This window comes from Polyodon spathula, chromosome 18 (genome assembly GCF_017654505.1).
Source record: "Polyodon spathula isolate WHYD16114869_AA chromosome 18, ASM1765450v1, whole genome shotgun sequence".
In the NCBI taxonomy this organism is placed as follows: Eukaryota; Metazoa; Chordata; class Actinopteri; order Acipenseriformes; family Polyodontidae; genus Polyodon; species Polyodon spathula.
The window spans coordinates 32708549-32735803 of NC_054551.1; the positions used below are offsets into that span (position 1 = coordinate 32708549).

Here is a 27255-nt window from a genome sequence, read left to right on the forward strand (position 1 = left end):
AGTATTTGTTCCCACATTATTCTACCTTGCCTCAGGAATCCACAAGAGGGCACCAATTGCCCTTCTTAGAAACATCAGCTCACAAAACTGCAGTGAAGTCAGGTCAGTATCACCCTCTGCTTACTGTATTAACACCACATTAAAAACACAATATTATGCAGATTGTACATTCGACAAGCTCCAACCTACTTTAATCTGTGGTTTACAAAAGTGTGAACAGTTCATATATGATTATTAACAATGTGTTACCAAGAAGCAAACATTGAAATTAGAAGAAAAACCACAACTTTTGCAGAAGCCCATACATATTTCCTTTTCCCAGCAGCAATGACTTGATTTTTTATTTTTTTTATTTTTTATTAATGACCAGAACCGTGCAATGATTTAACTTGCAACCAATGTTGGTATTTCCAAGAAATCTCATAATTAATGTATAACATGACACAGTGGCTTTATACTGTACAATGGGCTGAGTGCTAAGCCTGAAAACAACACAGCTCTTTGCACATCACCGAAGGGTTCTTCAATGCAGAATAAGTGTGTTTTATAATTGGCATGAATACATGATCTTCCAATCTCATTTAATGTCTTTTAACAAAGTAGTCCATCACTGAATGATTATTTGATCTTCCTATGCATTATACAAGTAGCCATCAGGACCATCACATGTACCTTCATACATATTGTATTTTGATCGGCATAATGCGATATGTACTGTATCGCTATATTTTAGTTACACCCTTTCTGTCTGCATGTCTTACCCACTGAGCTGGACTCCTCCAGCACCACATCCACGTTGGTGCTGCGGTACTCCACGAGGAAATTGAGCATGCGTGGCTGCCTCTCCACGACGGCCCCATGCGCGGGCACCACGGGGCAGAAGGCGGAGGCTGAGGTGGAGGGCAGTAAGGAGGAGGTGGCGGCAGTAGCGGCGGAAGGCTGGCTACCCGGACCGTACGCCGGACTTTGAGCCGTCTCTCTGGCAAAATCACTGCAAAAAACAAACCGACAGTGTCAACAGATGGCATCTCTACATTTCTAGTGGTCTGAGCTTGAGTTCCGTTTCTGACTCGCATTACAATGTGCTTTCGAAGCCTTAAGTTAAGTGCTGTGTGTTTTTAACATGGATAAACTTCATTGAAAACGCTGTATGATCATAAGAATATTGCTCAAGTTCTGAAGGGTCAAGCACTAGGCCTGAAAGCAACATAGCTCATTGCAGTTCACGGAACACTACTTGAATGAAGAGTAAGTGTGGACAAGAGAATGCAGAAATGAAATCCTTGACCATTCGTGCCAGGAATAACGCTGAGATCAGTCATCCAGAGAGGTCAAGCAGTTAAGCAATGCAATCCTGTTTAAAAAAACTGCACGAAAAACTGAAGCTTATTGCATGATAAAGTATGACCAATAGTCTCTATCACGTCTTACACAGTTAACTGGCATGATCCATTGGCCAAATAATGTGTTTCTGCAATGTGCAGTCCTACTTTCAATGTAAAACCTGCCTTGGCAGTAGGGATATCATGAAAATTTCACACAACGGTAACAGTAGATATCACGGTACAAGACAATATTTTATACAGAACTGCAGAAATTGAATCTTGTATACTTCACACAAAACAGACAACCAATAAACTAACTATGTGTGCTCATATTGTATATATGATGGTTAAATCCAGTTATTTGAACTGGGGTAAAATGAAGAACAAATACCAGTCCTTCTACATCACTATTAAAAGGCCTTGCTTATTATATTGACTGCTGTAGTTGAAAAACAAACCCTGACCAGTTTGAAGGGTGCCCTCTACATGCTGCATGTTTTCTTGATGGAAAAACCTCTTACTGGATGGTAGGCATTTTGGAAAGTTAGTAACCAATTAGAAGGTATTAAATACTAAACTTAAAGTTTATTCTGCAAGTTTTTCTCGTTGCCTTCCGTGTTGAACTGAATTTTGATTCACACTTAAGTCCAGGGGCAGTGTGATTTCCACCAACAAGTGACAGTGTGGAAGTCTCTTAATGGTCCCATTAAGAGGAGTTTGGGTACAGCTGGTCACACAGGCAAAAGAGGGAAAGAAAACAGAAGAAAAGAAAATGATTGGTAACAAAGTGTAGAACTTCAGAGAGCAGAAAAATAAAAGCAGTGAAAGAAAGAAAAAAGAGAAAGTCCAGGGGAGGAGTGCAGATTTGGTGATGCCTCAAGAGGGATATACAGAATGTTCTGGTGTTATTTTGTCAACTCGGAGTCTGAATATGCTTTCTGTTATTAGCAATGACCAATAAGAATAAACACTGTAAAACTGCTGTATGTGTGGATAGATGAGACTCAACCACAATCACCAAGACCAGCATATTAATTTATTATAAAAACCAATAACAACCCCTAACTTTATTTCTGTATCTATTTGTTCTTTTATTAAGTTATGTATCTATATTGCACAAGGATAGTCTCTGATGCAATACAACAGCTAGTTCACAAAGAGGGAGGGTACAGCTGTAGCATACACCCCCGAGGTTGTTTAATAGACATTCCAGTTTCTTTATTTAGATAAAGACCCGTTTGTTTTACTGGTAACACCTGTATAATACAGGAGACAAGCAATTCTAGGTATTGATACAGAGAGAGTCACTTATTAGTCACAAACAACAGGATGTAATTTGCATGCAAAGAAATGCAGTGTCACTTTCTAACCCTTTCCACTGGTTAGCTACTAATCCACGCTCTTCAGTGACCGCAGCTACAGCGAGAAGCCTAGTTTCACAGACCCTGGTTGGCACCGATCTTGACCTACCAAATGTTAATGGTAACTAACTGGTTACTAACTTTAGATGCATATTGGGAAAAAATGACATTTTGTATTCATAGCTGTATTTATTTTTACTTTCCTATTAAATATGATTTTTTGTTTGTTTGTTTTTTTTAAATAAATACATTTTATATATATATATATATATATATATATATATATATATATATATATATCTATATATATATATATATATATATATATATAATATATATATATATATATATATATATATATATATATATATATATATATATATATATATATATATATATATATATTATATATATATATATATATATATATATATATATATATATATATATATATATTGTATTTCTTTTTTTGCCTCTTAAATGTTTAAATATGGTTTTGTAAGTCCAGCCAATAAGCATACTGTAAAACTTGAATGGCTGGTTTCTGCACAGTTTCAGTGTATGCATAATTTTTAGACTTTAGATTTGTCGCAGTAAATATGCCCATAGTTGGACAGTCACAAAATTAAGTTGCCGCAGATATTTTGTGCAGTTCCTTCTTGCAATGAAAAACGGATGAAAAACACAAGCAGTGCAACATTCAAAGTGGCCACTGTGCTGCGAGCGCCTGGCACGGGCAGGGTTGTCAAGCTGGTTGCTAGTAGACTCCACTATGGCAGAGAGCCTGTATGGAGGACAGGCGAGTAAAAACCCAGAGAGCAGCCTCGCTCTGAAAACGAGCTCTCCAGCAACAGCACAAACATTTCAGGAAGCAGAGTAAACAAGCTCTACACCGCGGAGAATATGGGACAGGCGCTCAATTGTCTGACAGACACAGAAAACAAGTGACCACTTCTCAAATCAGAGACACAAACAGCTTTCTCTCCTGGTATCTGGGGGCTCGAATTCCCCGCGGTGCACTCCGCCCCCCCCCCCCACCCCGCAGTAAATCATTTATTTTCTCCCTGCCGGCTCTGACAAAAGCCTCTCTTTTCCTCTGGGTCAGCAGATACTACAAGTAAGTGCGGGGGCCACATACAAAGCAACTATTTATCTTTTATATTTTAAAAGGTTAAAGCCTGAGCCCAAACATTACAATACACTGTGAGTTCCAACCTGCTTCTGAACCCTGCCATCAAAATGCAATGAATTACTACTGGCAGGCCAAGACTATTTTGACAATTCTAACCTGTGTATCAGAATAGAGACCAATCACCACAAAATCCTTGTCATCTCATATCAATCAATCAATATTTTATATAGCGCCTTTCATAGTGGACCACCATCACAAAGCACTTTAGTAGAGCCTATAGTTTTGAGTATTATATAAGCACAGACACATGTTCAAAGAACAACGTAAGCCCCAAGCATAGCAAACAGAGATACAGTCATTATAAAGAATTTTAAAAGGCCTATTTTAGCTAAATACCATTTCAAATATCATCAAACAAATAGTGGAAGTGTTAATAATCATTTCATTTAAAAACTATTTAATCATCATTGTTACAAAAGCATTTCTAATACACCTGCCTTAACATTACAACTGCAGTACCATTAAAAAAAGCCCTAGGTGGTGATCTTGCGCTGGCAAACTCCAGAGCCTGTTTCATCGCAGTCTGCAAAGATGCTTCTCGAAAGCAGACGTCCTGTATAACAACGGTCACTGCTGTAAATGGAAGTAATTGGATGGATGGGAGCCGGAGTATCCGTTACAATTCTGTACAACACTTGGGATGCATGTTCAGATGCTCTAATTCAAGGCAGTAATTTGGAGCGTTGCATCTTATTGAAAATCATCAATGCATTCCCTTGAGAGGGCGTCAGCATATTCAATAAGAGCCCTGCGTGGGTCCCTGTTTCTCCTGGACTAGGCACTGTGAAAGGCAGATTGTCTCAGGGATTGGGGAGAGTCCAGGGCACTTGCCAGGCAAGTGAGACATCCAGAGCATCCGACTGAAGTGACAGTACGAGCACTGCTGGCTAGCCTCCTCCACAGACCCATTCAGTTTTCTCATTGCAGTTGAAGACCCAATACTATACCGAGTATTAGGACTTTGTAATACTGGCAACTCATAAGCATTTTTTAATGTCCAATGTAGCGGTCATTGCCTGCTAGATTACCGAGTAGTTAGGTGAGAAGGCAAGAAAGATCCGTTGTTTACAGGCAATGGCCACTGGGGAGGACAGCAATGCTATTACGAACTTGTGCTGGTACAAATATTCGAACAAAACACTGCTTGAAATGCAACCAAAAATTTGAGTTTTCGTATTCATTCACGTAGCATAATTTATAAAACCACTGTATCGAAAAGATGCAAAAACCAATGCATAAATTAAATGTGAAAAAAAACAGATTCTACTGTACGGAAGAGAGCTTCTCTCTGCTCTTTAACAACTCTGAAAGGGTATCGGGTTTGTTTTACGAACTACAGTATGTTTAGTTCCAGCACTATTAGAATTTTTATGAGGGCATTTTTAAAATGTGTTTTTAGGTTATATTTTGGACTGGATTGCTTGGGCTGCTTGAAATTTCTGTCGCCCATTGCAGAGAGTTTAAAGAAGTGCCGTCTGCTTCAAAAGGCATCTACCACATGGTCAAGATCGCTCTGCTCAGAACCTTTTATATATGATTTATAATATTGTACAGATCTAGAAGCTAGAAAATCAACACCTTACATAAGGTAATACAGACATATTGTTTATCTTTAAGCATTTTGCCCAACTGGTTTTGAAAGAGATAAGTCAAGCGTTATCATGTTTTAACTTCATTGTGATACTAATGGATAAATTATGAATAACCTTAGTTATGATAAGCACCTTGAAGCAGAGCCAGCTTGTAAGAGCTGCCGTATAGCCACGATACAAGCTACAGTACAGGCCGCATGCACAGCTCTCTCCCAGCTTGGCCCTCAGGAACAGCAGTCCTGAATATGTCATTTCTACCATTAGTAATCACTAATCCTGCCTGGGAACACAGGTGCTATTTTTCAGTATCACAACTGATGTAGTTTTAATAACATGTATTCTGTAAATCTACTGGAGGGAAAGCTTTGAAAATAAACCATGGTGCCCTTCTTAAACATACTCAATTACATCCTTGCATGGTCCGCTGTCTCACTTAAAACAAAATCTCACTTGGTGGAGATCTGTATTCTACTGTTGGTAGTAATAGGAAGACGGGACACCTGATTTATGAATATGTTCAGCTAACCCTGAGCAATGTTGGTGGTCAAAACACAAGTGACACTCTTATTTTTTTTAAACAACAGTTAGATAGTCTTTTATTTGGCCATATCAGTTAGGAGTGCACAAGACAACACTTTGGTCAAAACAAGATGTTCTGGAATGTTCTGAAATCTGGTGTGTTGATTGGTTGAGAGTGGCTTCATGTTTTTTTTTTTTTTTTTGCTCTGTTTTTCTTGGTAGTCATTCAAGCACTATGGTCCTGCGGGGCTCCACTTCTCACTCACCTGGCACACCTGAATCAATTACAGCAAAGCAACCCTGTCTGACAGTTACCTCTGTAAGATGCCGTTCTCCTGTGGGATCACTCCATTAATGGCTGCCTGTGAACAGAACAAGACAGAGAAGCACCATTAGGTATTAAAGCAAGAAAAACAAAGAAAGCACATGTTTCTGGGTATCCAGCTACACGAGCCTCCAAGTTGGGCACCAGAGTGTTAAACCATTTCATGAATGTTTAATTGAGGCTCACAAACTAAAAGCAATGGCGATCAATAATGAATTAAGGGCTTACTTTTTGCATCTCTACTACCAACATATTGTGTCTGTCACAAATAAATAGTGTGTGTGCCTGGGGTAAGGATTACATACAGATTCACAACTATTGCTCAGGCACTTTATCAGTTCACAGAGTCTTTTCAATAATCAATTTCTTAATCGCCAGTGTTTGGCATCCCCAAGCACTGCGACACTGATGGGAGCTACAGTTTCCCCACCAAGTTACTACTGCTCTGGGCAAGAGATCTATTTGTATTACATTACAATTTTCAAAACAACAGAAACACCCTTCTGTGCTAAAGGGCGCGCTAGGAAACTGAGGGACATCTGTAGCAGTAAATCAGTAGCTCCCTTTGCAGGAAAAACATTTTGGTTGTTCCAAAGGGCGTACAGCGTGGCACGGATGTTATTCATGGTTGGAATGCAGTGCTGTGGGCTAGGATTTTTTGTCCCTCGTTTTATTTCAATGGAAAACTATTTGAGGCATTCCAAATGGAGTTAGAGTGGGCACTGGCACCGAGCCTGTGATCCAACGACATCTTAGGACGCTTCTTCAGTGGAAAATTATTCAAAGCATCTCCTTCCACGACAAAGAGGACATGCCCTGTTCATTAAGGAGGTCAATGGAATAGAGCAGTTCATACAAGCTGCTGTTTTCATGCTTCAAACATACAGTACTTACAAACCTGAACCCACACTGCCAGCCTACAGAATATACAGCTGTACAGAGGCAGCGGCAACCCAATATACTACCAACATACCAGCACCTTGATTGATTAGAGTACCAATTTATTACCATTATTAAGCACAGTAGTTTATGACCACATAGCTCTTGTTTGTATATATTACAGCCAATTTATTAACACTGAAAGTGAAAGCAATGTTTTAAAGCTCTGAATGTAGTCTTATACTACAAATAAATACTGTACTAAAAGAAAACTTAGTCATTTCAATGTCAAACCTCATTAAACTCACCACTTTTCTTCTGGCTTTTCTAAACGTAGCACTAATGAGTGATTTATACAGTAGTTATGGGTGAAATAGTGTGTGTGCCTGCATGGGTAAACAGAGTTGTTAATTGCTGCCCTGCTCTAAATTGTTTAACTGAATCAATGATCTCATTTTACCTGTTAAACCTGGAGTGGAATGGCTCTCCAGGACTGTGATTGGAAACCCCTAACCTACAGCAGTATAACAGATACCTACAATAACTCTCCACAATGAAGACACTGAAAGACCCCACTAGCAGCCCGACATGAATCGATTCTCTCAGATCGTTCATAATAATATCATCCAGTTCCAGTTCTCAATTCTAGAATTGCGTCACGCTGGTGTTACATTCAGTCCGTGAACTAAAAACACACACACAGACTGGTGAAAACCAGCATTCACTACAAGTATCGCAAGTATAAGACTTTACCAAAAATGTGTACAGAACGGAATGGAACCTGCTAATTTGTCCAAGCTGCCCTTCTCAGCTGTTTGATTCCTCTCAGAGTTCTCGTATACAACATTTTTACAGTAAAATTTTTTCGCATCTGACAGACAACACAGAAATTCTCATTTAGCTAACCTCAACAGTCACCAAATGCCATTTTAAATATGTAAATAAATCTAGCATTCTACAAACATGTTCCCTCAAATGTTAAAGTTCAAATACACTGTTAAACATTCCTACAACTGGACTACAATGTTAAAAGGACACAGGAACTGATGAAGTTTGTGGAGTGAAGCGGCAGAAGCCAATTACTGTAATAGACAGTAATTGAAGTAGCACAATTAGTCCAATCTTGGTCAGCAAGCAATATCAAACGAATATGTCCGGGGCTAATTTATTAAATCTTCTGTAGCTTGGTGGAGCAACTAAAAAAACAAGAGTGAAAAACGACAACAGAATCATGTGTAAGATGCAGCTGCAAATGAGCACACTTTACAGAGTAAATGAAAATGGAAAGAAATTTACAGGACCGACATTTAGTATGTTAATAATGTATGTAACTAAATGTCTTAGTATGTAACTAAATGTCTAAGTACTGTGCAGTACATTCCTAATTAATAAACAAGACTTTGGTCCAGCTTTTTAAAATTTGCAATGCAAAACTGCATCAATAAAAAAAAATTAAAAAGATTTGTTTATGCTGCTACTAACTAACAAACAAATTCATTGCCTGCACAGATAAAATGTTAATTTTGGCATCTTGAATCATACTGTAATGGAAATACTAACTGCTCAAGGCCTTACAGACTGCACATAATTCTACATGGTGGAATCAATGCACAGATATTCACTCTAAATCTGTATCCACTTGCCCAAGCAGAGTGCCCAGATGCCTGCAGCAAAACGAGTTTGGATGTTTTGCAGGCCACCATCCCTTTGTGATGTTCACACACTCGGAGCATTCATACACTCGATTAACACATGCTGTACAGTAGTACGGTGGCCTTTTTCGTTTGTTTTAAATTATGAAACAAAAACGATGAGTAAGACATTGTGAAAAAAACCTTTTCAGAAATGAATTCCCTTGTAGCAGTGACCGTCTTGTTTCTTGTTGGATATAACGGGGTGTGTGACCACTTTCAAATATTAGGAAATAAAGCTGGATAATCATGTTATATAAAGCAGCTGAACCACAACGTCACAATCAACTGTGCAGCAGAAAAGGCCCACAGCAATTATCCACAACAGGGCTAAACCACAGCATCAACTGTAAGTGCAAAACAAACTAACCAAGCTGCATGGACCAGAGCAGGTTAGGATAGAAATGACTGGACATACACTGACGGGGGGGGATTAGAAAGCTGTGTAGGGCATTTCATCATTCATCAGGCACCTGTAGTTGTATGTTAAAAGAACCCCAACACATAGGACAATATTCAGCAGCAGAGTTATTACAGAACTCATTTTGTGCACAACCGGCATAAAATAAGCATGCACATCTTGTGGCTGGATTGCAACTGCACTGAAACAAGAAATGCAAGGTCGTTCTGGCACACAAATGCTAGGTCGGATTTCACAATAGGTTATGTTTGTTTTATGCTATAAATGATGAACAATGCTGGGATGTTGTTAGCTTTAACATAATCAATTCCCCCTTTACTGTTCTGAATCTTTTCGTTCAGTGGTAATGTTGTTAGTGTTAATGAATGAATTTTAAAGCCTTTAGGATTATTTTCTATGATATTTTGAAACATATTTTCATAGCTACGTGCAGGGGGGTTTAAATAAGACATTCCCAGTTTTACTATAATCTTAATTAGTATACCCAGAGAATTTGGATGAGCCTAATTAAGCTGACAGTAAAAACTTGGTATTACAGAATGCTATGCAATAGTGGTCTTATCACACAAGTCATCCTAACTTATAAAACTACAGTATAAGAAACTCAAGTAGATCAAATACACTTTTTAATAAAACATCACCTTATTTGTATCTTTTTAAATTACAGTATGTCTAACTTGACTTAACTGAATTAGGATTTATGAGCATTTCAAGTAAAGAAGTTATGAGCGTGTGACCCACAGGGGGAGGGGGGGAGGGGGGGTTGTGTCGTAACATTTAGTATGTGTGAATGGGAGAGCATTGCATTGCCTGCGACCTCAAGATAATAATGACACAAACCCCCTGCAGTGAACTGTGCATAGAAAAACATATTCACAGCCTTCTTATGAGTAATTAACATGTTTACAACCAGCCCTGCCACGTCACACTGTAATGTTAAATATGTTAAACGTGTTAAATATTTTTATTTTGCTTTGTTCTTGCATTCTACAACAAGGCAATAAACAAACATGAATGCAAGTTTTTAAAGAGATGGGAGCTACAGTTACATACAACATACAAAACAAAGCCAAGCTATGATGAGAGTTACCACTCATAAAGAAGAAAAACAAAAGAAAGAAAGAAATATGCCATTATATTGAGTCACAATGGATCTGTCAAAATGCTATTTAAATCACAGGGTTGTTGGCACAAAGTTAGTGTACCTGTTTCCCCATCTTCATGACTGATCTTGTCAACTAAGCGTTGAAATTGTATTGATTTCAACAATGATTCACCCAGAATAACCCAACACAGCTTCCTCAAATTGTTAGCAGTGGGGTCACACCCACAGTAATCAGTAAGGCGGAAATTGGGCAGTTCCAGCTGTTTTGCACCTGCATGGTATGTTTTCCACGCCATACACATCCATTCACTAAATACTGTAGTTCTCAAATGTGTAGTTTTGATAGAAACATGTATTTCTACTTTAAAATATGAGGTTCAGTAAAAATTTCTGCTGGACACGAATCGATTAGCAGAACTTAAACAAGGGCTAACCAATGCTTGAAAATCAATTTCCTTACCTCTACTAGCTTTATTAACATTGCTACTGAATCAGCTTTTATTGTGCAGAGAACCTTTTGGTCGTCGTTTATGTTTCTTTGTGTGCACAATTTTTTAAAAGTAGATAAACTGCTGCATCCTGGTAGCTTGCTGTAGGTCACATGGCAAAAAATGCTGTACATATTTTTTGCAATAATGAAAATATAAAAGCACAGTTTCTCTAATGATTTTTGTTTCAGCAGATCAAATCATCTGAAAGTATAATAATTATTATAATGCAGATTACAAGATTGTTAAAAATGTATGACATACTGGACTGTATTCTCTGGCCTTTATTATTATTATTATTATTATTATTATTATTATTATTACAGATGAACAGCATTTAAACGCTTCCTGCCTTTACACCTTTTGTGTAATCTTGATAACAGGTCACCATGGTGTGGTTTTGCAACATGCTGTGCCCCTGGACCTAGCCCACAGTGATTTCTAACACTTTGGGGTAAACTGAAGGAACATCACTTCCATGCTTCAAGCACCTGGTCACTTATTTACCATGCCCACAAACCAATCACTTACAGAAGCCCCTCCAGGCACGTTGTGCATGAGCGAGCCTTTCCTAGGTTGCCTTCATTTCTAGGTTAACCTACCCTAATAAAAAGGACATCCCAGTGAAATACTTGAAGTGGAGCCTCTTGTTATTCAAACTGATCCTATACAGAGATAAACACACTCTGGTTTCGTGGTAATTGTGCTTGCTTTTTCATCTCACTGACAAACAAACCATATTCATAGAAACCTGCAAATTCTAAGAAGTGTTATTGCAGACTTGACCACCACAGAAAGGGCAACCGTACCGTTCCACCTGCAATAGTGAAACCAGGAAACCGTTTGAGATGCCCTCCTTCCAAAGAAACACAAACCGAAATTCTCTCTCTCCCTCTTGTTAACTCAAGACTTTCGCTGGTCTTCTCAAAGGGGAGGCTAGGCTATTGACCTTGGCATGGTTCCTCACCCGAATGCAGGGCGAGGCCTTATCGGATATCACCTCTGAAAGCAAAAAAAAAAAAAAAAAAAAAAAAAAAAAAAAAAAAAAAAAAAAAAGAAAACCACAGTCATACAAGAAAAACACACAATTAAAGCTGCCGTGCCCAACATTCACATTCAGGTTTATACTTTCTTTAATTCTAACTAGCAAAGCTGAATGAAAACAGACTCTACTATAGCTAGATCTAGATTGTATAGGGTGTGGATACCCCCCACCCCCCCCCCCCCCCCCCCCCCCCCCCCCCCCCCCCCCCCCCCCCCCCCACCCCCCACCCCCCACCCCCCCACCGCCCAGGATGAGACCCAGGATGAGATGAGATGAATAGCCGATTTTCTTCCCTAATCCTGCATTCAGATCTCACCTAGCCTACAGTACATGACCCACCCTGCTCTCCTAGCAGAAGTGGAAACCACTGGGGACCCCGAACACCTGGGTGACATTTTATAATTCATGTGGGGGTACAATATCCCCAGCAATGGAAATAGCACAAAAGCCCACATGCATTTGAACCTATACCTTAAAAAACAGCCATCCAGTTGTGATGAGACTCAGTATTTTGTTCATGATGACATACTTTAGAACATATTCTGGATTTCGATTGTTTGGGCAACTGAAGGCTATTGCTTCTCCCATTCTTGTTAATACAGTAGTCTCCTGCTAAGAGAACACCCCTCAGGAAGCAAGCCAAATGTTCTCTTAGCCAAAGTGTTCTCCAAGATGGTGTTGACCACCAGACACAATATAAATAAATAAATAAATCTGTACTGCTTGTCATGACACACATAGGCAAGTCTTGTTAAATAAACTACATTGTCAAACTAAATTAGCACAGCACCCCTACACATGTTAAACAATGCAGCAGCAGCGCTAGATTAATTATGAATACATGTACAGGAGAGATATTCAAGACACGCACTAAATTATTTAACAGAATGGTGAAGCAACCAGAACTAGAAACACCCAATTGCTCGGCGACTTGTGTCTGATTTTTGTAGCAACAGAAATAGTGACACATTTCACCGTTTGTTTACATGTCATTTTGTAACGATGAGATGCACTGGAGGAAATCAGAATACAAAACAAGGCAATGAAATGATGGCGGTTCTGGAAAGACAGAATAACCCAATCAGTGCTCATCAAGACACTCTTGCAATGACAAGTTAGTTATGAAAAGCCTAAATAAACAATTTGAATTTAAGTTTGATGATGAGTTATCAGGTTATAAAACAATACTGTATCAGTTGTGAATGAATTGCTATCAGTGCCAAAAAGGAGTTGAAGCTCCTGTTCCTTTAGGCGGAGCATTTACAATGGGAAAAATCTGTTTCACCACAAGGTTGTTCTCTAAGCCGAAGTTCTCTCTAGGAGGTGTTCCTATATGCGGTGACTACTGTGTGAACGCAGCTCACAGTGATCTTGCATTTTCCCTGTTCTGAAATAAGATTGGCTGAGAAAATGAATGCTACACCTTGGAAACCAATTGTCCGGCTCTGCTGTGCATGGGAATTCACTGGTTCTAATCTACATGCCACAGATTTAGGCTTTAATGACATGTTTTTGTTTTCCAGAACACCAGTGATGATAAAATCAATGCACACTAACACTGCTGTCCAAATCTCTATTCAAGGATTCATTTCATACTCAAAACGCTACTGTTTTGGACGTGAACAATTATTCATACTGTGGTTCATACTGTGCATGAGTAATCCCTTGCTTACACTATACATAAAATCAACACACACTACACCACAATGCAACTCAAAAAACACAATGCTTCCAGCCAGTCAGCCAGATGTACGGTATTTAGCCACAGAATGTATACATTTAATAAAGCTTTCAAAATGCCTACAGTAGTAATATCCCTGGACTTTGTACCATCATGCTACTGAAGGATTAACAGAGCCACTGAGAAGAATTTCTTCGGTTCTATGTCTGTCTTCATTTTACATTTGCATCTTCCTACAACTGATCTCTTGTTATATCATACACTTGTATATATATACATATATTTTAAAGTACATAGAGTTCACAAAAAAATACATTGCCACCATTTCCTAGGTCTCACGTGCTCCTGCATGAAAGATGCACACATTACGGTAAAGGTGAATTAGATTTTTAATGGCATTTTTTTTTTTGTTTAAGCTGTTAGCGAAAAACATTGACCGCTTCTGGCAGATATTTCCACGCAAGGCTTCCGATTCACCGCATTTTACTTCCAGAGATCACAACTGGATGAAAACATCCGTCATAGGAAAAGCAGTGCTTGGTACAGGGTCCACCCTGATAAAAGTTTACCATAGTAAATGCGCAACAAAATGTAATAAAGAATACTGGTCTCAAACCAGTAAAAAACAAAGTCTTTTTTTTTTTTTACCACTGTGCCATCTGGTCCCTGTTTAACCAGTAAACCAAACAAAACATTGTCAAACCAGTACACCTGGCACAGCAAAAACACAAGTGAAAAAAAAGTTAAACTGCAGGCAACTTTTAGGATGGAGTTGTATAACATGAAATCAGTCTGAAATGTGCAGGTGGGGGTACTCTGAACACTTGTTAATCCGCTGCCCCCTCTCCCTGCACAGAGTGCTTTTTGTTAACTAATTCAAGCTAACAGCACCGCAGAGGAACTGCAAGTCATCACATTTACAGGTGCGCCTAACCACCGCTTCTACTGCGCTGCTTGCTTTGAACGCCTGCCAGCAAGAGAACTGGAGACGGCTAAATATAGAACCCATTTCTAGATAAAGGGCTACTTTGTAAAAAAATAAAAATAAAAAAAACTAGCTTTTTCAGCAAACCAAATGTTTATGGGCTTGCATTCAAGGGCTGGAAAGGTGGAAGTTAACCCTTTAAGAAGTATTTAATGGTGTAAGTGTCCCCTACAATGTTTTTTTAAGTATGTCTGACATATTCAAGGAGGCCATTACATTGTCAATTCTGAAAAATCTCAGCTGTAGGTGTTCTTGTTATCAGATTTACCAGAAAAGGTGACCCTTTGTTTTCGTTTTGTTTCCTGGCCTATACCAGAGCTCCGAGTCATTTTTTTATAACCTCAACTTGCTGAAAGTAGTCGTAACGCTTGCTGAAAGTAGGTTGTAACGAGGATGTAAAGCTTACATGGCAGAACAGCGTGTTTGTAATAACTTTACTGAACCCTGTGTTCCAAATATCAATGCGAAGGGTAATGACACCAAACACACATGACAAATTGTTAGTGAATAGACCATCGTCACATCTGTATCTCCACCAATGATCTCTCCCCTGCAACCATGTCTATGGACTGGTAGAACTGTGTTACTACGAACAGCTGGGAGTCTGAACACAAAAATCTGTTTTCATGTGAGAAATTCTTGCTTTCTACTCACAAGCACAGCCAAGATTCATTTGTCATAGTGTTTGGTTTTATTCCCCATCCGATTAAAAAATATCCAAGCGATTACGCTGAAAAATATATCAACTCAAAACTTGGCTTAAAAAGCACTCTTTTCAAAACAAGGAAATCCAAACCTTTTCTCAAATGAGACCAGGAGCAAAATATATACAAAATGTTCCTATACTTTAGCCTCCTGTGGAAATGTAACCTTGTACAGGGTCTAGTTTGTTTACATTCCAGATTATCCAAAAGAACTGAGAGTGTGTGTGTCTCTGTTACTCACACAACATTTCAAACTGTGTGGTTGAAATAACTGGGTTAAAATGAATAAGTCATTTCAGTGGCTATCCTTTCTCGATATCCGCATTTTGGTTTTTTGCATACACATTAAAAGGAACACCTCATTCTAGCTTCTCCTAAGAGCTCGGGAATCCATAATTGTACGGGGGGGTGGGGGGGGTACTTCTACTCGAATTCTGTCTGTATCGAGCATGTGACCTAGCTGTAATGCTGCACCTACTGTAAACTTAGATTATTATCAGCCCCATATCTTACAGCAGCTGAGCCACCTGTCCTACACTCTCAATGCAGGACAGTGAGCAGGGAACAAACCAGGTGCACACCATCGAGAAGAAGACATAACAAGGGTGTCTGCCAAGAACTAAACAACAACAACAAAAGTGTATAGACTCATTGCATCAATTGCAATGAACTACAGTCAGACTACCAGCTACAGGTGATAGGGTGGTTAATACAGAGGTGGAGTGTTCAATCATGGTCCCGGAGGACCATTGCACTCCAGGTTTAGCAGGTAAAAATGACATCATTAACTACTTCAGGATCTGGATGGAGTTTTAATTTGTTCAATGAAACCATTTAGAACAGGGTTGGAAAAAAGACCAGGACTGGAATCAACGCCCCCAATACAGAGGATAGGGATAAAGATGATCGGCAGCATAGCGCCGACTGCAAAGGTCCCAGACAGTTTTAAAGATGTAGTGTTTGTCATGAATATTAGACTAGTGTCACATCCAAAACATTCTGACAATCAAACTTCTGTGACCTGTGACTACAAAAACATTGAGCTTGCAATTAAAGTCAGACAGTGTAAACAAAAGAAATAATAATTCTGTAAAAGCCCTAGAGACTACTGTTTTCCTAGAAGTTTGTCAATCTGGGTACAAAGTAAATCCAGAGATTACTTAAAATTAAAACCCTCCTGAATTTGACAGGGATATAGAATATTCTTCCACCTGGACATGCAATAAATATCAACTTTGGTTTACCTGAACAAGCTGTGCATAATATTCCTTGTTACCTGCTCTGCATCTGCAGGGGGCAGTATTTGCCACAGTTCAAGTTTCTGATGAGCACAGAGTAGCACAGGCTTTTCCGTCCTATTACTGTGAATCTCATGTAACACCCTCATTCACTTTTCTATTGTTTGCATCTACAAATCCACCCATCATTGCATCAAGTTGCGAAACCTGTTGCGCAATTAACAGGCTTTATAATGTTTCAGTGAAAAACCCAGTCTGCCTAAATACTATACTCTAAAAGGTGACTGAAATTTCTAATTGCAGATTAAGTTACCCCTCTGTGGTTCTGCTACTCATTGCTTATTATTGTGTCACCCAGTTAAAACCATTCTCTATCCCCAATGTAAAACCAGCCACTGTGCAAGCCTAGTGGAACTACAGTACAGTATATGAGTAAATTGTGTCAGTCCAATACTCTGGGAATCACTTGTGTAAACCTAAACATGTTCAGGGTTTCTTTTCATTTTTACTTACCACTAAATCCCAGTTATTCTGTTCCAGCAAAGTGATGGCTTCCGCTATGTTGTCTATTCCTGTACATGCCTAAAAGAAAAAATAAAGAAATATAAATTTTAATATGTCAGCATGGAATTCTTCTTCTACAGCATTATACTTTACCAAAAGAGTGAATAATTAAAACCAAGGCTTTCAAATGTATCGATTACCTACATGAGCTTGTACCACTAGGCACTCCTCATTTCACTGTGACACCTCCAGGTAATTTTGCTTGATTTGCTGGTTTTTCCATTTGATGCGGGATGCAGAGATTGTAAGTGCAATGCTTTTTGTTAAAATAAATAACTTCTTTGTTATTGCTTTCTTACTTCCTTGTACGCACCCTGCTGGAGATTAAATACTGAAATCGAACTGCAGTTAGACCAAGAACTCCCAGACTTTCCTAGCTTCCATTATTGCAGTCCAGCCTACCAAACTGCAGTAGTGTTTAATCTATTTCTATGTATCGAGCAAAAGACTAAGAGATTGTCAACACAGTAAAATAGGTAGGGCAGCGACGATGTAGTAACAAGAAAAAAAAGACACCTGAAAGCATACAGCATAAAGCTACAGCATAACACGAACAGAGAGCCTCGACTATCACTGCTACAGCATAACACGAACAGAGAGCCTCGGCTATCACTGCTACAGCATAACACGAACAGAGAGCCTCGGCTATCACTGCTACAGCATAACACGAACAGAGAGCCTCGGCTATCACTGCTACAGCATAACACGAACAGAGAGCCTCGGCTATCACTGCTACAGCATAACACGAACAGAGAGCCTCGGCTATCACTGCTACAGCATAACACGAACAGAGAGCCTCGGCTATCACTGCTACAGCATAACACGAACAGAGAGCCTCGGCTATCACTGCTACAGCATAACACGAACAGAGAGCCTCGGCTATCACTGCTACAGCATAACACGAACAGAGAGCCTCGGCTATCACTGCTACAGCATAACACGAACAGAGAGCCTCGGCTATCACTGCTACAGCATAACACGAACAGAGAGCCTCAGCTATCACTGCTACAGCATAACACGAACAGAGAGCCTCAGCTATCACTGCTACAGCATAACACGAACAGAGAGCCTCGGCTATCACTGCTACAGCATAACACGAACAGAGAGCCTCGGCTATCACTGCTACAGCATAACACGAACAGAGAGCCTCGGCTATCACTGCTACAGCATAACACGAACAGAGAGCCTCGGCTATCACTGCTACAGCATAACACGAACAGAGAGCCTCGGCTATCACTGCTACAGCATAACACGAACAGAGAGCCTCGGCTATCACTGCTACAGCATAACACGAACAGAGAGCCTCGGCTATCACTGCTACAGCATAACACGAACAGAGAGCCTCAGCTATCACTGCTACAGCATAACACGAACAGAGAGCCTCGGCTATCACTGCTACAGCATAACACGAACAGAGAGCCTCGGCTATCACTGCTACAGCATAACACGAACAGAGAGCCTCGGCTATCACTGCTACAGCATAACACGAACAGAGAGCCTCAGCTATCACTGCTACAGCATAACACGAACAGAGAGCCTCAGCTATCACTGCTACAGCATAACACGAACAGAGAGCCTCGGCTATCACTGCTACAGCATAACACGAACAGAGAGCCTCGGCTATCACTGCTACAGCATAACACGAACAGAGAGCCTCGGCTATCACTGCTACAGCATAACACGAACAGAGAGCCTCGGCTATCACTGCTACAGCATAACACGAACAGAGAGCCTCGGCTATCACTGCTACAGCATAACACGAACAGAGAGCCTCGGCTATCACTGCTACAGCATAACACGAACAGAGAGCCTCGGCTATCACTGCTACAGCATAACACGAACAGAGAGCCTCGGCTATCACTGCTACAGCATAACACGAACAGAGAGCCTCGGCTATCACTGCTACAGCATAACACGAACAGAGAGCCTCGGCTATCACTGCTACAGCATAACACGAACAGAGAGCAGATACTTTTAGGACTTGCACCGCTCCCGTACTTCCTGTATGGGTTTTATTTCCACCTGCAACAGCAATGCAGAGTGGCCAGCTGACTTGATAATGAACCCGATGGCCACTCAGGCCAGAAAAAATGAACAGGTGTGGTCATGCACTGCATACCCAGAGAAGGTCAACGCCATTACACTGGAAGACAAATAATCAAGATTATCACAAATCCTGTTTTAAACCTGCTATTAGACCACAAATAGGAAATTAACTTACCAAGCTGCTACAGTATATCTAAAACAAACTACTCCCTAGGATAGCAGTGTGTTCTTTCTCTCTCACAGTAAAAACTTCATAGCATGCTTTTCTCAGAACAGAGAGGAGGCTGAATTAAACATCCTAAAAGAAAATTAATAAATATAATAACAAATATTTCTACTACAAGTCTTTATCAATAACTTGGAAAAAAAAAGACTTCTAGTTAAAACATCTGTCACTGAATTTATTAAGCTTCTTTTAGTAATTTTAAATTCAGCACTATTGAGCATTTAATAGTTATCTCCAATAATAGGTTGTTTTTTTCAGTGCAGAAGATACAAATACAGTGATATGTGACTATTGTTTCAGCTACACAGTAATGCAATTCTTACCTCCATCTCTGAAACAGTATGCTATGGACCATTGTAAACCTTGAAAATGTAATGCTAATGCTTTAAAAAGAAAAATAATAATAATAAAAAAACAGTACCTCTTTTACTAGGAGCGAGCTGTATAATAAAAAAAAATCTATTTAAAAACTTCTTGTAACTCTTTGGCACACAACCGTACAAACGACACTAATAAAATATTATTACAACAGAGAAAAAAAATGACAGCCAGAAGGCTTTTGTTTTTTTTTCAAACTTTTCAAAAACGTTAAACTGTAAAGTGACAAGCTGAAACTGAAGACTTGCATTCGCCCAAGTTATTTCCCTAAAGAGAAACAACCCACAGGTGTGCAACTGCCTGCTGCTGCAAGTTTCACAAAACCAGAGTGATGAGTAGAGGAGAATGCACGCAAACCGATTACCAACCATCCTTCCCAACCTGCGTGAAAACACTGAACGATGCTGAGTAAGTAACCTCAGATTTCACTTTCCTTGTCTTTTATGATGTGTGCAGTCACTTTCAGTGGTACTAATTGCAATTTGGAATCCAAAACTATTTTTGTGATCATTTGCTAGTTCAGGAGCAGCTCTTTGTTTGTAGGTTCGATCAGTTAAAGAGTCTTTGAAGTCAACGCCATCTAGGGATCTGCCACTTTCGAAACAAGACATTTAGTGTTGCTGGCACTTACTAATATTTGTGAGCCTCTGTCATTTTAAATTTGGTTATCTTTCAAATATCTGTTTATCCAAAATTACAGTATGTGTATACATATGAACAATAATACTATAGTGGCTGCCAAATAAACAATTTTGCATTGAAGATTGCTCAAAAATCCCTAAAGAATCATGCCAAAAGCTCATTGACAAATATTGTAATTGTTTAAAAGAGGTTATTATTGCTGAAGGTGCCTCAGCTAGCTTGTCATGGTATGAATACTTTTGAATTACCACGTTTGGAGTTTAGCAAAAAAAAAAAAATTCTGACAAATAATTCTATTTCTTGCAACTTTTTTTCCTCACTGCACAAAAACAAAACTTTTGCAACAAAAGATTTTTCCTGTAATTATTTGTTTTCGAGAAATTATAAATTTCCATTGGGGTATGAAAACTTTCCATTGGGTGTATTATCAATGTCTGATGTGTAATGACACCGTTAACAGGTTGTAAAAAAAAAAAAAAAAAAAAAAAAAAATATATAATATATATATATATATATATATATAATTCCAAGTTTCTCGGTCGACGGGTGCAAAGCTACATACATAAGATAATACTATATATATATATATATATATATATATATATATATATATATATATATATATATATATATACACACAAACACAAACACTGAACAAAAATATAATCGCAACATGCAACATATTCAAAGATTTTACTGAGTTACAGTTCATATAAGGAAATCAGTCAATTTAAATAAATTCATTATGTCCTAATCTATGGATTTCACATGACTGGGAATACAGATATGCATATGTTGGTCACAGACACCTTAAAAAAAAAATAATAAAAAAAAAAAAAAAAGGTAGGGCCGTGGATCAGAAAACCAGTCAGTATCTGGTGTCACCACCATTTGCCTCATGCAGCGCGACACACCTCCTTCGCATAGTTGATCAGGCTGTTGATTGTGGCCTCTGGAATGTTGTCCCACTCCTCTTCAATGGCTGTGCAAAGTTGCTGGATATTGGCGGGAACTGGAACACGCTGTCATACACATTGATCCAGAGCATCCCAAACATGTTCAATGGGTGACATGTCTGGTGAGTATGCAGGCCATGGAAGAACTGGGGCATTTTCAGCTTCCAGGAATTGTGTGACAATGGGCCTCAGGATCTCGTCACGGTATCTCTGTGCATTCAAACTGCCATCGATAAAATGCAATTGCGTTCGTTGTCCGTAGCTTATGCCTGACCATACCATAACCCCACCACCACCATGGGGCACTCTGTTCACACTGTTGACATCAGCAAACCGCTCGCCCACACGACGCCATACAGGCTGTCTGCCATCTGCCCGGTACAGTTGAAAACAGGGATTTCTTCATGAAGAGCACACTTCTCCCGTGTGCCAGTGGCCATTGAAGGTGAGCATTTGCCCACCGAAGTCAGTTATGACGCCGAACTGCAATCAGGTCAAGATCCTAGTGAGGACGACAAGCAAGCAAATGAGCTTCCCTGAGATGGTTTCTGACTGTTTGTGCAAACCCACAGTTCATCAGCTGTCCGAGTGTCTGGTCTCAGACGATCCCGCAGGTGAAGAAGCCGGATGTGGAGGTCCTGGGCTGGCGTTGTTACACGTGGTCTGCGGTTGTGAGGCCGGTTGGACATACTGCCAAATTCTCTAAAACGACGTTGGAGGCGGCTTATGGTAGAGAAATTAACATTCAATTCTCTGGTAACAGCTCTGGTGGACGTTCCTGCAGTCAGCATGCCAATTGCACGCTCCCTCAAAACTTGACCAAAAATGACCATGCTGTTTAATCAGCTTCTTGATATGCCACACCTGTCAGGTGGATGGATTATCTTGGCAAAGGAGAAATGCGCACTAACAGGGATGTAAACAAATTTGTGCACAAAATTTGAGAGAAATAAGCTTTTTGTGCATATGGAAAATTTCTGGGATCTTTTATTTCAGTTCATGAAACATGGGACCAACACTTTACATGTTGTGAGAGAGAGAGAGAGAGAGAGAGAGAGAGAGAGAGAGAGAGAGAGAGAGAGAGAGAGAGAGAGATGGAGAATAAAATACTGGCTCTCATTCCTTTACCTTCTGACCAGAGGTTCCCAGCAACCAGTTTCAAGGTGCACTGAAAACACTGTGAAAATAGGAAAAACCTGGCAGATGGAAGCACAGCGACTATTATACTCTCCTTTGCTGTTATATGATTCTGTGATGTCAGGCACGTTCTGAGCTGACTAAGCGATCTCATTGACCTAATAAACAGCTGTGTCCATTTGTTTCTGCTCCTGGTAAACAATACTTGAACAGGCTAAGATACAGCACACTGGACTGGGTTTTCCATTTAAAAGGTGATATTGAAAACACCCTTTCAGTTAAGCTTTAGCATATATCTCAGCTTAACGGGGCACGCATTTGCAAAATGAAAGTATGATGTATAATTATAAAGTGTGATTATAAGACAACATCATTCTTGCAGCAGAAAAACATGTCATCAGTCTCTAATCATAAAACAATAACTAAGGCTACAGTGACACTGCATCCCAGTACTCAGCTTAAATCACTAAGCCATACTGCCTCCCACCCCACAGCATTAACCACTAGACCACACTGACTGCCATGCTTTCAAATTCAACCACTACTGGAGGTCCTCGCTGTCTCCCAGATGCACGGTGTAAACACAGCTTTAATTGTGACAGCTCTAGCTGTGTTGTCTACAAAGAATGCACACAGTCATCACCCTGCAAGCGGTCATTTTGCGTCGATAAACCCCTTGAAATACTCGGTGCATTAAAACCTTCCAGTACAGTATGCATAACAGCCTGGCATGTATAGTTTTTACAAAAGGAAACGTGATATTACATTATTATTAGTCTACGTCACAACTGACTGGAATTCGGTCCCTCTGTTCCTAAGTTCTAACTCTAAATACGATTAAACATTATCGAAACACATTCTATACAAAACAATCATACAAAGCGATGACGAGAAAACAATGTGGTCTCGTTGTTTCTTTGTTTACAGAATATCTAGGAACTGTTATCAGGTAAATAATAATAATAATAATAATAATAATAATAATAATAATAATAATAAATTTTACGATGATGCGACTCTAGAATAGGACAAAGAATCACTTTAAAACCTCTGGCTAGACACTGGGGGTACTCGATTCCAAAAAAATAATAATAATAAGAGGTGACTGTGGTTTTAAAAATAGATGCTTGACAAGACGGGCTTTAGAACCCCTTTCGAAAAATCAAAGAAAACAGCTCGTTTCCTTTTGTTGGGTTAGTTGGCAGTGTAACTCGAATGTTGTTTCAGTGTATTTCTGAACAAGTCTACCTAGTTCTGCAATGTACGGGAGCCTGTAAAAAAAAATAAAAAGCAAACCCACCTGAAAATCAGCCAGAATCATTTCTCTGTCCATGTTGCTAGCGGAGGCCATTGCAATGACTGGCTATAAAAATTCTAGTGAAAGCAGTACGGGGCGGGGGGGGGGGGGGGGGGGGGTTAGGTTTCATATACAAATGCCAAAAGAAAAACACAAAGCAACCCCACTACACCCGGGAATTGGGGTTATGCAAGTATAAGCTGCAGACAGCAGAGTCCCCCCGGACTTTCAATTCTGTTTCGGGTCTTTCTATGGGTCTGTCTCAGATGCACAGACAGTTACCGTCTTTTTTTTTTTTTTTTTGGTATCTGTTCACAAGCAGTTTCTCTCCGTCGCTTTACGGCAAAGTAAACTGACGTCGCAGCATTTGACAGTCCGTTGTGTAGTCAAGAGAATTTTGTCGGCCAAAACCGAAATTGCTTTTCGGCAGGCTTCACTGGCTTAAAGGGGAAGCGACTCCTTTGCGTGTCAAAATGTAAGCGTGTATGTGGGTTGTCTGTGGTGCGGATAGCATGAGTAAATTAATCATACACCCAGCATTTACTTTCTATTGCTATTATGTCAGGAAAAGAACAAAATAATTCCGAAATAGATTGCCGTACTAATGCAGTATATGTTTTGTATGGAATAAGGCCCATATCAAATGCATTCATTGTACGTTTACTTAGAAATCGGTTTAACAGCACTGTAATTGGATTTTAAAGTATAGCGTGGAGAAATTGCAGTTACACCCCAGTTAAAACTTCAATTTCTGTTTGTGGTTACCTTGTATACTGCATTTATTTTTCATATGTCTAGGGGGCGGTGTAACCGTGCTGAAAATTCCAATAACTGCTGATGAGCTGAGACGGGTATAGATGGGGGGTTTATTGTCAGGATGGCCTTTGAACTGTGTCACCCCCCACCCCCATTGCTGATAACCCCTGAACTTTCATCACCTGCCATGGTAACTTTGCAAACTAAATAAAGTCTTGCAGTTTTCCATGTGTTTCGTGGGCTTTACTGCACTTCAATGCAAGAAGCCACCATCCACAATTCCTGTAAATGAAGTCATGTGACCACTCTCTTGCACACAGATGAAGTCAGTTAGACATCCTTATTTCCATCTGCAGACACTTCAAATGTCTAATGTAGTGCTGTGGAACCTACACAACACCTGTGCCTACTCAGCGCATGGTCACTAGTATGTATGTGGGTGCAAACTGGAAGGTCGCCTGATACAGACTTCTTTCTGACCATTGTGGAAGGTGTACTTGTTTATCTTTTTTGACTTGAATAAATATTTCCCACGCCGATTGCTCACAGTTGGCTGTATAAACACATGCAAACATGTGTTGGATATTGTTATGTACGGCGTGGCAGGCGGCGAAGTTACATGGGTAACAGCACCATTGAATCCCGCAGCACACATAACCCCTCAGATAGTACAGCTAGTGTGTAGTTTCTGACTGGGAATGGCGTGTAGAGCGCTCTACCGTACGTGTAGTTCTGAAATAGAGATTTCAGAGCTACCATGTTGGTGCAGCAGCTACTATTAGTAGATTCTTATTAAAAAAAATGTAAAAAAAAAACAAACAAAAAAAAAACGCCTCGAGTGCAACACGGTTGCATCATGTATTTATTTTTTAATTTATGAAATAAGCACGTACATTTTTGCTCGCAAGGCTGCTCTGCAACCCGTGCAATCCCTTTTGTGCAGTTAAAAAAAAAAATAATAATAATAATAATAATAATAAAAACAGTATATAAAAAAAAAAAAAAAAAAAAAAAGTAATTAGCCCATTCAAATGTTGTCGCTAGGATAACATCCATTTCTGATCCTGGAGGGATGCAGCCCAGGCCGCCTCATTAAGCCGGCCGTGACAAACGGAACAAACAGTGCGCTCAGCAGCTCCGCGTCTCTCCTCGCTTGATTTTAAAAGCTGCTCGCTGTCAGCCCCGCCTATCTTCTGTTCGTTAGCTTGTGGGCGGATGAGTTGCGCTCTATTTTTTATTTCAAAAATCGTGATGTCAGTACTTCAGCTCCGAACCAAGCTAAACAGAAATCATGTCTGCAAAAAAAAATAAAAAATACAACAGAAAAACATGCAGTAAAGAAAAATATGGGGTTGCTTAAAATCGATCTCAAATGCTATAGTGAAAGGGCCTAGATGAAAACATACAAATAGTACTTTTCTGGATTTAATTTCACTATAAAGTAGCAGCGCTGAGAGAATCTGCATTTTTTTAGAACCGGGATATTATCACCCGAAGTGTCAGTTGTGGAAACTACCCAGTCAGTTCAGTCTGTTACCGCTGTCCTGGCAGTAGGCTATTCGATCTGAGGTAGCTGTACTGGGGACAGTGAAATAAAAGGTGACGGTAGTGGAACACACTATGCGGTGATCGTTTTTAGCGGAGGGGCACAATACTGGAGGGTCCCTGCCAGTGCTTTATGAAGATGCCAAGCTCGTCGCGTTCTCATAGGTTGGACCGAAATAAAAACAGACTTTCATCATTAATGAAGAAGGCTGGGCGTATTTGAGCAACCCCCTTTTCTTTTTTTTTTTTTTTTTTTTTTTTTTTTTACAGTTGCAGAAATAGGCGGGAAGTTTGTATAAAAAGGTTTGAAACACTATATACATTTGTATTGGACACAGCTACTGGTTAAACCGAAACTGGCTGTTTTTTTTGTTTTTTTTTTTAACAAAAATTTATTTATATATATATATATATATATATATATATATATATATATATATATATATATATATATATATATTGTTTTGTTTTATTGTTATTTATATTTTGTGCATTTTGTTTGCAGCACATACCATAACAAGCCTCGCGTAATAGAAGTTCAGACGTCTCTTTTGCAACAGGATCTTGCCTGAACGGACTCTTCTTTTTTCATGGTGTTAAAATGCTGTTCGGAAGCCTGTCGGTGATGTATCTGCTTTTAAAACGTGGTCGCTTCTTCTGGGATACAGTAACTGAATCCGGATCGCACCTGTGTGTCTGTGTCTTTTTCTGGGGGACTGTACAAACCAAGTATCCTTTACAAAACGTAACCAGGAAAGTGCCTTTCGATCCAAAGGGTTGCGCCTATCAAAATAAACATAAGGGAATCCTAATAATAGCCTAATAACACAACAACCTTTTTTTCTCTCTTTGTGGTACGTTTGACGACCACTGACAATAAGGACATCATTTTCTATCTGACCCATTTTGTTTGTTTTTTCAAACTTCACAGACACCGGCGTTTTGTTTTGTTGATGCAGCGTGTAAACCCGGATCTGAACGTTATAAACCAATGCAAATCTATAAACTGTCAAACGCTCGGTCTGTACTTTACACAAGCCTGTTTTCTTACTGAGTCTTTGTAAACCCCAGATATTTGAAGGCCACTCTTCTGATTTGCGTTTCATTATTGTTTGTAAAACGATCGTCTTGATTTTGTTTCCAAAAAAGACTACTTG

At 39.5% G+C, this 27255-nt stretch overlaps 2 protein-coding genes across 3 annotated transcripts in view; one reads left to right on the plus strand and one right to left on the minus strand.

Annotated features, from left to right (window-relative positions):
* The window catches only part of LOC121331038 (FAS-associated factor 1-like), an 88231-nt gene extending 64104 nt beyond the window's left edge, over nt 1-24127 (minus strand). For both annotated transcript variants that reach the window (XM_041278149.1, XM_041278148.1), the window contains exons 1-4: nt 23801-24127; nt 17065-17133; nt 6305-6351; nt 762-991 (exon numbers count right to left, since the gene is read on the minus strand). In XM_041278149.1, coding sequence (XP_041134083.1) covers nt 762-991; nt 6305-6351; nt 17065-17133; nt 23801-23851 — 397 coding nt within the window. In that variant the 5' untranslated portion in view covers nt 23852-24127. The remainder of the gene's footprint in view (nt 1-761; nt 992-6304; nt 6352-17064; nt 17134-23800) is intronic.
* A 2508-nt stretch (nt 24128-26635) lies between these two features.
* LOC121330500 (cyclin-dependent kinase 4 inhibitor C-like) overlaps nt 26636-27255 on the plus strand; it is an 8246-nt gene continuing 7626 nt past the window's right edge. The window contains exon 1 of the mRNA XM_041277055.1: nt 26636-27255. This exon is cut by the window's right edge and continues 718 nt beyond it. The gene's annotated coding sequence lies outside the window, so the exon portion shown is untranslated.